A 13,217-nucleotide genomic window follows, 5' to 3' on the forward strand; every position below is an offset into this window, starting at 1 on the left:
CCATTGTGGAATGCAGTCTGTTGTGTTCCGTGCCAACAGGTGTGAGGTTTACGTAACCTGTTGCACCTGTATGGACTTGTAACTTGTCGGCCCAGCCTTTAAACAGTGGATGTTGCCAATTGCACCAGATGAGTAAATCTGCAGTTGCTCAGCAGCTGAATGCAACCTATTATTTTGACCTTTTTGGCACCTGAGGGAATGTCAGCAGTGTGTTTAAGAAAAACGGACCTAAATGCATAACTGCACTGCTACTTAATGCAATTTTTCAAAGTATCGATTTTGGCTTAGTTGCTAACTCTCTCACGTCTGGGTCAGAAGGTTGTGGTTGGAGGACCCACTCCGAAGACTTGAACACAGTCTAGGCTGACTGTTCTGTACAGTACTGAGGGAATGCTGCACTGTCTTTTGGCTGAGACATTAAACTAAAGCCTTATCTGCCTGCTAGGATGGAAAAAGATCCAATGACACTATTTTACAGAGAACAAGAATATTATTCAGGCCAATATTTATCCCTCAAACAACATAATCATAATAGGTTATCTGGTCATGTATCAGATTGATGTTTCTGGGATCTTGCTGTGTATGAATTGGCTGCTGAGTTTCCTGCTTTACAATAGCGATGACACTTTGAAATTACTTCATTGACTGTGAAGCACTTTGAGATGTCCTAAGGATGTGAAAGGTGCTATATCATTGCAAGTCTGTTCTTTCGTTATGATTACTAGTGTGCTGACAGAGTCTAGGTTTGCATGTAAAAAGGCTACGCAGATGAGATATTGGGAGACTGTTAGCATAGATATACAACAACAACAACTTGCATTTATATAGTGCCCTTAGCATAGTAAAACACCTGAAGGCACTTGACAGGAGGGTAATCCTTAAGGAGAGGAGGGAGAAGAGTACTATATTGAAGAAGGGAGATAGAGTGAGACTGTGGATAGGGTAGAGATATAATGGAACCTGTTTACAGTAAACAGGGTGTGATAGCGACTGGAATGATGAGGTGCTAGTGTCTTTGATTAACAAATATTTTGCAACAAATAATATGCAGGCCCATTAATGTTACTACCCAACCTCTCGTGAAGGTTTAGATCTTGCTCTTGCATTGTTTAGTCCATAGAGAGCAGTGACATGACTACCAGCTGTTTTTTATTCATTCATGGGATGTGGGCGTCGCTGGCCAGGCCAGCATTTATTGCCCATCCCTAATTGCCCTTGAGAAGGTGGTGGTGAGCTGCAGATGGGGGAGGCAATTACAGGATCATTGGGACAGAGCAGGTAGATGTGGGACCAATTGGATAGCTCTTCCAAAGATCCAGCACGAGCATGATGGGCTGAATGGCCTCCTTCTGTGCTGCATCATTCTACGATTCTACAACCGGATAGTTAGATCCTGAATCTGTTTGAAATGGTGTCACTCGCAGTCAAGCTGTTTGAAACCAGTTTATCCAGTGATTGCAAAACATAAACTGCAAACAGGTCACCACTTTCTGTACTAATCATAGCTGAAGAAACATGCATTTCTTCAGATTTCGAACGCAGTTTAGCAAAGGTCTTGTTTTTAAGTGGGATCACAGTTCATCGATCGTTGCATCTCGATTGCGTTTTGATACTCTAAAATCTTGATACTTCTGGAATTAACTCACCATAAATATCCTTGTATCAGCAATGTATCCAGGAAAAAGAAAGACTTGCATTTATATAGCACCCTTAACGACCTCAGGACATCCCAAAGAGCTTTACAGCCAATGAAGTACTTTTGAGGTGTAGTCACTGTTGTAATGTGGGAAATACAGCAGCCAATTTGTGCACAGCAAGCTCCAACAATATGATAATGAACAAATAATCTGTCTTTGTGATGCTGATCGAGGGATATATAGTGGCCAGGACACTGGAGATAACTCCCCTGTTCTTCTTCAAAATAGTGTCATGGGATCTTTTATGTCCACCTGAGCGAGCTGACGGGGCTTCGGTTTAACGTCTCATTCTGGAGACAGCACCTCCGACAGTGCAGCACTCCCTCAGTCCTGCGTGTGTCAGCATCAATTTTGTGCTCAAGTTTCTGGGGTGGGATAGGCCTACAACCTCCAGGAATACATTCAACCAGAGTTGGGAACCCTATTGCTGCTCTAGTCCATCTCATCGGTAGAGCTCGCAGGGGAGGGAGGTTTAAGGATGTTGTGTTGCTAATATTGTTAAATGCTTTGGCTGGGCTCCAACACATCCTTGTCAAACTGAATTCTAATGAGGCTAAGGACATGAAGCTTAAAAGAAAAACATGCATTTATACAGCACCTTTCACAACCATAAGTGTGAAGTGTAGTCACTGTTGTAATGTAGGAAATGCAGCAGCCAATTTGTACACAGCAAGCTCCCACAAACAGCGATGTGACAATGGCCAGATAATTGTTTTGGTGCTGCTGTTTGAGGAATGAATATTGGCCTGGACATTAGGAATAACTCCTCTGCTCTTCTTCGATGTAGTGCCATGGGATCTTTTACAATCACCTGAGAGGCCAGACAGGGCCTCAGTTCAACGTCAGACCCAAAAGACTGCATCTCTGTCAGTGCAGCACTCCCTCAGTACTGCACTGCAGTGTCAACCTAGAGCTTCATGATTAAGTCTCTGGGTGGGACTTGAACCCAAGACCTTCTACCTCAGAGGTGAGAGTGTTACCCACTGAGCGAGGGCTGACACCAGAGTTGCTTTAGTTCAACAAAAATTGGAATGCGTGTTGTCCATTCATCTAGTGCACAAAGTCAGATTTGAGTTTCATTTTCTTTCTATCTGTGAAAACCTGCAGACACTTTGTCAGCGACTGTCCATTTATTATTGATCAGACTGATCAAATTTAGTAAGCAGACATGATACAAGGGATACACAATCCTGTGAAGCTTGGATTCCGTGTGATGCCCTCTCTGTGAGTGTTGCTCCCTGTTTGGAGGAATCACTACTAATATATTCCACTTTGCACGCCTTGCAGTAATGATTTCATTTTGGTGTCAATGTGATATTTGTTACAGAGCTTCTTTACACATAGGTCTCACACAGCCATTGGCAACCCCAATATAGACCCCCAGACTCACTCAGGCTCAGAGGAGGAAAGACCTATTTTTTAAGCCAATACATTTCTTGTGCTAGTTCAGCACCTCAAAGCACTGCTACCAGCAGGGACATACTTGGAACCACTAGTTTTTGCACCCGAATAAATTCTCCCTGGTGTCCAGGCCAATATTTAGCCTTAACCAACGTCATTATCTGGTCATTATCTCATTGCTGTTTGTAAGAGCTTGCTAAGTGCACATTGGCTGCCGCGTTTACTACATTACAACAGTGACTACACTTCAAAAGTGCTTCATGTTGCAAAGTGCTGTGGAACATCGTGAGGTCCATTAAAGGCGCTATATAAATGCAGGTCTTTCTTTCTTTTATGTGATACAGTTCAAGCTCCTGTCTGCAGTTTCAGCTTGAAGACACGACACCAATGGTGCAGCAATTAAAATCAGTGATGTTCAAGAGGGCTGAATTGCAGCAGTGCAGATATCAGCCAGGGTTGTGGGGCTGGAGCAGGTTACAGCGTTAGGAAGGGGTGAAGCCATGGAGGGATTTGAACACAAAAATGAGAATTTTTAAATCAAGGCATTTCCAGACCGAAAGCCAGTGTAGGTCAGCGAGCACAGGAGTGATGGGTGAACAGGACTTGGTGCGAGTTTGGATAGGGGCAGCAGAGCTTTGGATGTGCTCAGGATTTTGGAGGGTGGAAGATGGGGTGGTTGACAAGGAGAGCATTGTTGATGGTTTCAGCAGCCGATAAGCTGAGGCAGAAGCAGAGGCAGGCAGTGTTATGGCGGTGTCGGAAGGCAGTCTGTGTGATGGTGCAGATATCTGGTCAGAAGCTCATCTTTGGGTCAAATACGACACCGAAGTTGCAAACAGACTGATTCAGCCTCAGACAGTCATCAGGGAGAGGGATGGAATTGGTGGCTAGATATGTTCATAGGGTTAGAAGAAGAAGGGTGGGGAGGAAGCTCTCGGGGAGCATAAGCACCAGCATTGACCTGTTAGGCTGAATGGCCTGTTTCTGTGGTGCATATTCTATCTAATCCTATGTAACAGCTCCCTTCAATAAACCAAGTGTTCATTTCTTTCTCCACGATTTGCAGAGCCTGATGGTCTGATTGAATGTCTCAAGGGACTGCATCTTCAAGACGCTCCTTGCACCTTCTTCGTTGTCCATATTATAGGCGCTGTTGTGCTTTTTATGACAGATGGGATTTTGGTAAGTAGATTCACCTTTGGTAGCTTGAAGCTTAAAGCGAGCCTTGCCTGCCAAAAAGAATTAAAGAATTGACGAATAATTGGATTTCATTGTTAAAAATGTTTGGACAGATTGCTCTGTTATTGTGTAGGGTCAGGCCACACTGAGTTAAATTGGGCAAGGAGGCTTATCACACCTGCAGTGGAGCCTATCAGATTTTCCACTGTGCCTTGCTCGCCAGAAATTCCTCCCAGTCAAGCACAAAAAGGGCAAAATGCATCACATTTCAGCTTCCGTGATGATTCTAGAGCTCCCTCCCATTTTCTCTTACTGACGAACCATTGCGGTGTCATGGGAGAACAGAGGGTAGACAGAGATGCTGAGGAGCTGCCCAGAAACTGGGATTAGATATAAAATTAGAAGAAATCTTTCTGGGTTGCTTCAAGCGAAAGGATTTTTAACTAGAATTTATTTTGTGTGTCTGCCAATTTTTTATTATTTGTTCATGGGATGCGGGCATCACTGGCTAGGCCAGCATTTATTGCCCATCCCTAATTGCCCTTGAACTGAGTGGCTTGCTAGGCCATTTAAGAGTCAACCACATTGCTGTGAGTCTGGAGTCACATGTAGGCCAGACCAGGCAAGGACAGTGGATTTCCTTCCCTAAAGGGCATTAGTGAACCAGATAGGTTTTTACAACAATCAATAATGGTTTCATGGTCACCATTAGACTAGCTTTTTTTAATTCCATATTTATTAATTAAATTCAGATTTCACCATCTGCCCTGGTGGGATTTGAACCCATGTCCCAGAGCATTAGCCTGGGTTTCTGGATTATTAGTCCAGTGACATTACCACTAAGTCACCGCCTCCCCCTGAATTGGTTTCCATTTTAAATGTGTCATTTGGCAACAGCTGGGCCTGTTGCTCGCAAGCACTGTGCAGTTGGGAGGGTTCACAATACATTATCTTCACATGTGCCAACTACCTGGCATTGTTTTCGACACTTAGATCCCGATATTTATGGGGAGGAGGGGAGAATGGGGGACGGAGGTGGGTGTCGGGTCCTGCTGAATTTAATGGTAGGATCTCATTTAATAAAATGTCTCTATTTCCCAGACAGTTTGGGAGGCAGCCAGTCATGTGGGAAGGTTTGCACCAATCAGCTACAGCCAGGGAGTGGAGTGAGAGAGGGAGAGAGGGAGGGAGAGAGGAATTATAGAGGTCAGGGGATTGAGATCGGAGGCTGGGGAGGGAGATTGGAGGCCATGCAAAAGAGATCATGGGTGCTAGGTCAGGGGTTAGCACGTGGGTCAGGGGGTGTGATTGAAAGGGGGGGAATCTGATTATGGCAGAGGGTGCAATCACAATGATGGTGCAGGTTGATCGCAGGGGTGTTCAACAGCAGTGGGGTGGGGGTGGGGGGGGGGTCTCTGTCTGCATGGGAGGGTGTGTTAAAATTTCCCTTTAGTGTTTTGAGGATCTAGCCCATGTCTCCATGTTTGTGGATAAAGGTCAGTATGGATGGATCCCTCCCCACTCAGCATCCTTCCCAGCCACATCCTGTTGTTGGTATGTTGTCCACAGCAGCATTTCTGCGTAGTGTGAACAGGGATTCGTGTTACAACTGAGTTCCTGGTCTCGGTATCCAAGCTAATTTAGTCACTTCAGGCTCGCAGTGACAGTCTGGAGCAGCACATCGAGTAGGGTGGAGGGCAGGACAAGCTAGTGGGGTGGAGGAAAGGGTAGAGAGTCCCAGCATGGACCAGGGGTGGAGGGGGGAAGGAGGAGGAGGCTATTATCGTCAACCAGAAGCGGGGGGGAAGCCATCACCAAGGGGAGAAGGGGAGGAGATTGCCAACATGGACTGGGGGGAGATGGTTGATGGACTGGGGGGAGTGGGGGTGTGGGTGCCTGCCTGGACATGAGCGGAGAGGGGGGAAGTTTTCCTGCACGGGCTGGGTGGGGAAGGGGGCGAATTCCTGAATTCCTGTATGGACTGGGTGAGGTGGGGAGGGGGGTCAGGACAGGGTGGGAGAGGCTGAGTGCCTTCACAGACTGGGGTAGGACGAGGTCAGATTGCCATTGTAGAGCCAGAACACTAACCCTCATCTTTATTGGTTATTGATAGCATAAATAAAAGTGTAAAGTTTCCTGCTAACACACCAGTCCCGTGTTTGATCTCTGACAGGGAGAGTATTCTGGATTTGTTTATACCTATGCTGTCGAGAAGCCACTGTACATCGAGCCTAGGGTAGCTGGCTACCTCAGTAGTATTTTCTGGGCTTCCATTACTGTGGGAAGACTGGCATCTATACCAGTGTCTGGAAGGTTAAAACCTGCAACGATGGTGTTCATAAACCTGGTGAGTATTTTAATCACTCCTTATTTCAGCTTGACTTCTATCTTCCTCTTTTCAACCTTTCTCTTCCACCATGAAGCCTGTGCCCGATTCTGACCCTGAGGTCCTTGTGCAAGCAGATCTCTCCAGAAGGGAGGTGATCAGGAGAGGATGCTGATCGTAGGGTCCATCACTGCCCTGATTGGCTAACTCAGCACATGCCAATAATTTAACCTGAGCATTCTGGGTTGTGTAAGATTCTTAAACAGGGGGTCTCACTTTCCTCTAAGCTCCTGACCCCGTACTAGGTATCAATTACACTAAACAAACGCTGGATACGATTTCCACTTTATGTGGAAAACTTTTATTAACCCAATAAACAATATTGTATACTTACAACACCAGTTGCTTAGTTAGACCCGTGTACATGAGCTCATTCCTGGGGTGGTCAGATCCGCTGAACAATATCTTCCACATGACTTCCTGTGACTGACCAAGTCACACTTCCCGGATGCAGCAACAATGTCTTTGTGAGCTGTGGCTTTATATCCCTTTCTGACCCTGGTCCCTTGACATATAAGGTAATATCTCAAATAGGGTCAACTGATTGGGTTTCAGTGCCTTATCAATCCCACCCTGGCTATGCAAGACCACCTGCATGTGGTCATATCCTGCTTTCAGCAAGGGGGATCTTAGGTGCATACCAGCAATGGATGTGATATCTGCATCCTGATAAGGCAAGAAGGAAACCATGCACACAAATTCTGAGAGGCTATTGTCTATGAGAGTTGTTGTAGACAGAGTGTCTGATGTTATAATAGTCTAGGGCTACCATTTCAATGACATGTCCTGACACGTCTGTGCATATGTGTGGGTCCTTGTTCAGTTAAACTGTCTTTATTTTTAAAAATTCTAATGTGAGCCTCAGTGAAGATGGCTTCAGTCGGAATTCATCTCTCTTCATCCCAATGTCCTCCACACTCCATGTTCCTCCCACCCGGTGAGCTCGACACACTGGTCCACACTACAACTGGTTACATTTTACTTATAAACAGAAATGCAAGTGATATTAAAATGCGTTATGGCATAACAGAAGTACAAGAGATATCAAAATGCCTTACAGTTAGTATCCCATAGATAGCTGGATGCACTGCTGAGTCAGGAGATTGTGTGTTCAAGTCCCACTCCACAGACTTAAGCACAAAAATAAAGGCTGCCAGTCCAGTGCAGTACGGAGGGAGTGCTGCACTGCCAGAGGTGGTGGCTTTTAGATGAGACATTAAACCGAGGGCTGCCTGCCCCCTCGGGTGGACACTATTTTGAAGATGAACATTCATTATCTATACATCAGTGTTTTGAAAAACCCTGGCCACGAAACCTTCTCAGTCTTTCCATTTCTCTATCTATCCAATTCTCAAGATCATTTTAGCAAGAAACCTGGTGCATATATCATTTTAAAAAGTTGCTTCAGTGGAAGTCTGTTCTCACCTTTGCCCTTTATGTGATTTTCTGTGTTGCAGGGTGGAATCATTGGCACGTTCGTCCTAATGTTATGTCTCCCATCCAGTGTTGTTTGTCTCTATGTGGGAACAGGACTTTTGGGATTTTTCCTCAGCAGTACCTTTCCCAGTATGTTGGCTTATACCGAGGACATCTTGAACTATCAAGGTTTGTCGTACATTCTGCAAGATGCCTTCCTCTTAATTCTTATCTCTGCTAGGGAATTTACATCCTCTATAAATCATATGTAAGTTAAGTTATGCATAGAATTACAAAGAACACATAACACAGAATCAGACCATCCGACCCAACTCGTTTGTGCTGGTATTTATACTTCGTATGAGTCTCCTCCCATTCCATCTACCTCATCTCAGCACATCTTTCTATTCCCTTTTCTCTCATGTACTCGTCTATTTCCTTTTGAAAGCATCTATGCTATTCACCTTAATCACTTGCTGTGGTAGCGTGCTCCACATTCTCATCACTCTCTAAGTAAAGAAATTTCTCCTTATGTTCCTTTTGGATTTATTAGTAACTATCTTGTATGTCCTATCTATGTCCTTTGATTTTAGATTTTCTCACAAGTGGAAACATTCTCTCCACATCTGCCCTATCCAACCCAAACATCATTTTAAATATCTCTATCAGGTCTCCTCTAAATATTCTCTTTTGTAAAGAAAAAAGCCCCGACCTTTTTAATCTACCTGAACACTGTAATCTCTCAGCTCTAGTACCATCCTTGTAAATGCTTTTTGCACTTTCCTTCGTGTTTCTATGCTATGTTCATAGTCTGGAGATCAGGCCTGTGCAGTATTCTATGTGCAGTCTGACCAGGGTCCTATCCAAGTTTAACGTAACTCCACTACTTTTGGATTCTATACTCCTACGAAGCAGCTTCCACCCGACAACCAAACCATTCCTGCCAGGTGAGCTGAGCTAAACTCAGGGCTTATTGGTACATAGAACAGGAGGAGGCCATTTAGTGCCTCGAGCCTACTCTGCCATTCAATGAGATTATGGCTGATCTGTGACCTGACTCTATATAGCCACCTTTGCCCCATATCTCTTAATACCTTTGGATATCAAAAATCTATCAATCTCAGATTTAAAATTAACAATTCATCTAGGATCAATTGCCATTTGTGGAAGAAACTTCCAAATATCTATTACCCTTTGCTTGAAGAAGTGTTACCCAATTTCACTCCTCAAAGGTCTGGCTCTAATTTTTCGACTATGCCCCCTAGTCCTAGACTCCCCAATCAGCAGAAATAGTTTCTCTCCACATACCCTATCTGTTCCCCTTAGTATCTTAAAAACTTTGATAAATTCACCCCTTTGCCTTCTAAATTCCAGTGAAAGAGCCCTAGTTTGTGTAATCTCTCCCCAAATCTTAACCCTTGGAGTCCAGTTATCATTCTGGTAAACCTACACTGCACTCCCTCCAAGCCCAATATATCCTTCTTAATCTGTGGTGCACAGAACCACTCTCAGTAGTCCAGGGCTTTGTATAGCAGAAGCATGACTTCTACCCCTTTGTATGCTAGTCCTCTAGATAACTTCATGTAAGAGACTCCTCACCCCCAAGATGCCATGTTATTTCCTGGGAGAGATGAAAAAAAAATTAAAAACCCAAGGCCAAATGTGGGGTGTGGTGAGAGAGCAAACTCTAGGGTATTTCTTTCCGATCGCCTCTAGATGATTGTAGGTAGTCCAGGATACCAGATTGAGCAGGGCTTGCATTATTTGTACCTACCTCACGCCACATGGTACGATTTCAGTCCATTACACTTTGAAGCCTTGGCTGGATGCACTTTACTTAATTTTTCCCCCCTTTTATCTGGTAGGATGTGCGACAACTGTGCTGGTGACAGGGGCAGGAATCGGGGAGTTTGCCCTGCAGATGCTTGTTGGATCAGTGAGTATATCCTTTCAAAAATGTTTATCTTTTTACATAGAATCATGTCTGCCAAATGTAACAGTGTTCTTTGAGTGCACCATAAAGGAAATGTAACAGATTGATGTTCAAAAGACATTTAATAAGGTGCCTTATCAGAGGCTTCTCGATATCTTAAGATATCTGGTATTGAAATCAGAGTTGTTACTGATGAATATTTTCCAACAGGAGGAATGTGAACAATGTTCTTCCCAGGGGTAGAGTTCACAAACCCTCCCAGATCACCATGGAGTTTTCAGGAAACATGGGAGAAAAACACAGGGGCATGAAAAAAAATCAGAGATTGGGGAAATCAAAACTGTTTGACTGATAGTCAATGTCATCCAATACATAACCAAGGGCAGATTTTTCAGGCCAAGCTGAGGTTGGGGACGGAGACGGATGAGGCCTGAAAATACTGGCACCAGCTGGCATGTCAGTTTCCTGACCCCGTTCGCAGGCCAGGGAGGTCTACTCGCCCCAACAAGGCAAGTAAGCAATAAGGCTCTTTAAGAGCCTTGATAAGCAAAGAAGGCTGGCTGGGATTTTCTAGTTGGGCTCTAGTTTCCCGACATGATTGTGGGGGGGTGCAATTAACACCCGGAAGCGGGCACCCAGTGGCAGGCCCTCCATGCCTGCCTGGGTGGGGGATGCAGCCGAAGGCCACCCTGTAGAGGGATTCCCCCTCCTACAGTAGTGACCAGGCTGCATTATCAGCTCTTCATTTAAAAATTTTAAAAGGTTGGTGAGAAGGTGCCTCCATGTTGAAGCACCCTCTCAGATACTTACCCATTGCTGCAGCCTGCTGCTCCTCTCAAGCTAGAAGGCCTCTGATTGACCCTACAGCTTCGAGAGCCCACCTGCCACCCTTAATTGGATAGGGAACTTGTCTCCATGCCAGTTAAGGGGGCATCTCTGTGAAAATCCCAGTTCAGTGACTGATTTCGCTGGGAGTGGCTTTGGTAACCCGGAAACAGCCTCGACTCCTGTTTCCTGTCCCCAGTGTGAATTGGCATGGGAGGGCAATTGGCATGGGAGGGCAGTTGGCATGGGAGGGCAAAGAACTGTAAGCATAGACAGGTCGGGCGATGAATAGCTGGAGTGTGGGGTTGTGAGGGTAGGAGGTTATATGACAATTTCTCCTGGAATACATTCAATCAGAGTTGGAAACCCTACCCAGGGACCATTGCTCTTAATAAATACACTTGGGTACAAGTGATCTGATAGCAGAATTTGCCGATAAACAAACATTGGGAGTGTGGTTAACTGTGAGGAAAACTGTAAGTGCCGGGACTGGAAAATTTGAGCTATGAGGAAAGATTGGATCGGCTGGAGTTGTTTTCTTTGGAACACAGGAGGCTGAGGGGTGACTTAATTGAGGTGTATAAATTATGAGGGGCCTAAATAGAGTAAGTAGGAATGAGCTATTTACCTTAGCAGAGGGGTCAAAAACCAGGGGACGTAGATTTAAAGTGATTGGTAGAAGGATTACAGGGGAGATGAGGAAACATTTGGGGATCTGGAATTCACTGCCTGAAAGGGTGGTATGGACTGAAACCCTCTCCACATTTAAAAAGTACTTTAATGTCTACTTGAAGAGCTGTGACCTGCAGGGCTATGGACCTAGTGCGGGAAAATGGGGTTAGGCTGGGTAGCTCTTGAATGATCGGCACAGATATGATGGGCCGAATGGCCTCCTTCTGTGTCGTAAATTTTCTGTGAAGTGACTTAAGGAGGGTGGAGACCAGTTAGCAGATTGGGTTAGCAGATGGATACCAGATGTAATGTAAAGCTAAGAAATGTGAGCTGGTACATTTCTGGGCGAAGATTAATGAGGGAGAAAATAAACACTAGATAACAACATTTTAAAGGAAATCAGACGGAGAGAGACGGGGATTCAAGTACAGAAATCTTTAAAATGGGAGGACCAGTTGATAAAGCCACAACTCTACAGGCATCAAGGGAGCTACTGCGTACCCTCCCTCCGTAAAGGGGGTCACTCAGCGCCATTGAATGTTTGGGTGAGTGAAGGAGCAGCACTCCAGAAACACTGTGTGTGGGGAGGGTGCCATAAACAGCCGACATTTGAAGGTAATCTGGCTGGTGGGCCAATCGATGCAGCTGCTACAATCTGAATGTGGTCATGCTGTGCCACTCTTAGTGGAAGCTAAGACGGCCAATTCAATGCCACGCCACATAGTTGATGCCTGAAATCACCTGATGTACCAGTCAACATCATTCTTGCCCTGTTTGGTACTTTCGAAGAAGTGAAGGAACCGAGTGTAATTGCAACTTGGAGATGGGGATAGTTCACCCTATATTCATTGAACCGCTTGTCGTGAGGAGGCCATATGCACCGCAAGCAAAACCAAGAGGCAGGTGCAGCCCACGTGGGAAAAATATAGAAGCCAAGGTGTTAATTAATTGGGGTGTTGAGTGAGAGAGAGAATGTTAAACCTGTACCAATCATCACTTTAGGTGGTAGCACACGGTTTTCACTGGAACTGAGATCTGACTAAGGTGTTCAAAATGATGAGGGGTTTTGATAACGCAAATTAGGAAAAGCCTGTTAACACTGGTTGTTCATTCAGTAATGAGCAGGTAGAGAATCATACAGTGCAGAAGGAGCCCATTCAGCCCATCATACCTGTGCTGGCTCTCTGAAAGAGCTATCTAATTAGTCTCACACTCCTGCTCTTTCCCCATAGCCCTACAATTCTTTCCTTTTCAAATGAGTATCCAATTTCCTTTTGCAAGCTACTATTGAATCAGCTTCCACTACCCTTTCAGGCAGTACATTCTAGATTATGGGTTTAAGTCCCTGAAGTGGGGCTTGAACCCACAACCTTCCTGCTTCAGGAGTGAGTGCATTACCACTGAGCATCATCAGCAAGGCCAGCATTTAGTGCCCATCCCTAATTGCCCTTGAGAAGTTGGTGTTGAGCCACTGCAGTCCATGTGGTGTAATTACACCCACAGTGCATTGATACAACTGAGTGCATTGCCAGGCCAGTTTTAGAGGGCAGTTAAGAGTCAACCACTTTGCTGTGGATCTGGAGTTAAGCATCAGCCAGACCAGGTAAGGACAGCAGATTTCCTCTTGTGAAGGGCATTAGTGAACCAAATAGGCTTTTATGACAATCCAGTAGTTTTGTGATCATTATCAATGAGACTAGCATTTTCT

General features: G+C 45.0%; 1 protein-coding gene across 1 annotated transcript in view; it reads left to right on the forward strand.

The window, feature by feature from the left end:
* Positions 1 to 13,217, forward strand: part of LOC137383977 (major facilitator superfamily domain-containing protein 4A-like) — a 71,730-nt gene that overhangs the window by 51,653 nt on the left and 6,860 nt on the right. The window contains exons 5-8 of the mRNA XM_068057473.1: positions 4,165 to 4,280; positions 6,451 to 6,624; positions 8,121 to 8,268; positions 9,945 to 10,015. Of these exons, the coding sequence (XP_067913574.1) occupies positions 4,165 to 4,280; positions 6,451 to 6,624; positions 8,121 to 8,268; positions 9,945 to 10,015 (509 nt within the window). The remainder of the gene's footprint in view (positions 1 to 4,164; positions 4,281 to 6,450; positions 6,625 to 8,120; positions 8,269 to 9,944; positions 10,016 to 13,217) is intronic.

This window comes from Heterodontus francisci, chromosome 25, assembly GCF_036365525.1.
Source record: "Heterodontus francisci isolate sHetFra1 chromosome 25, sHetFra1.hap1, whole genome shotgun sequence".
Lineage (NCBI taxonomy): Eukaryota > Metazoa > Chordata > Chondrichthyes > Heterodontiformes > Heterodontidae > Heterodontus > Heterodontus francisci.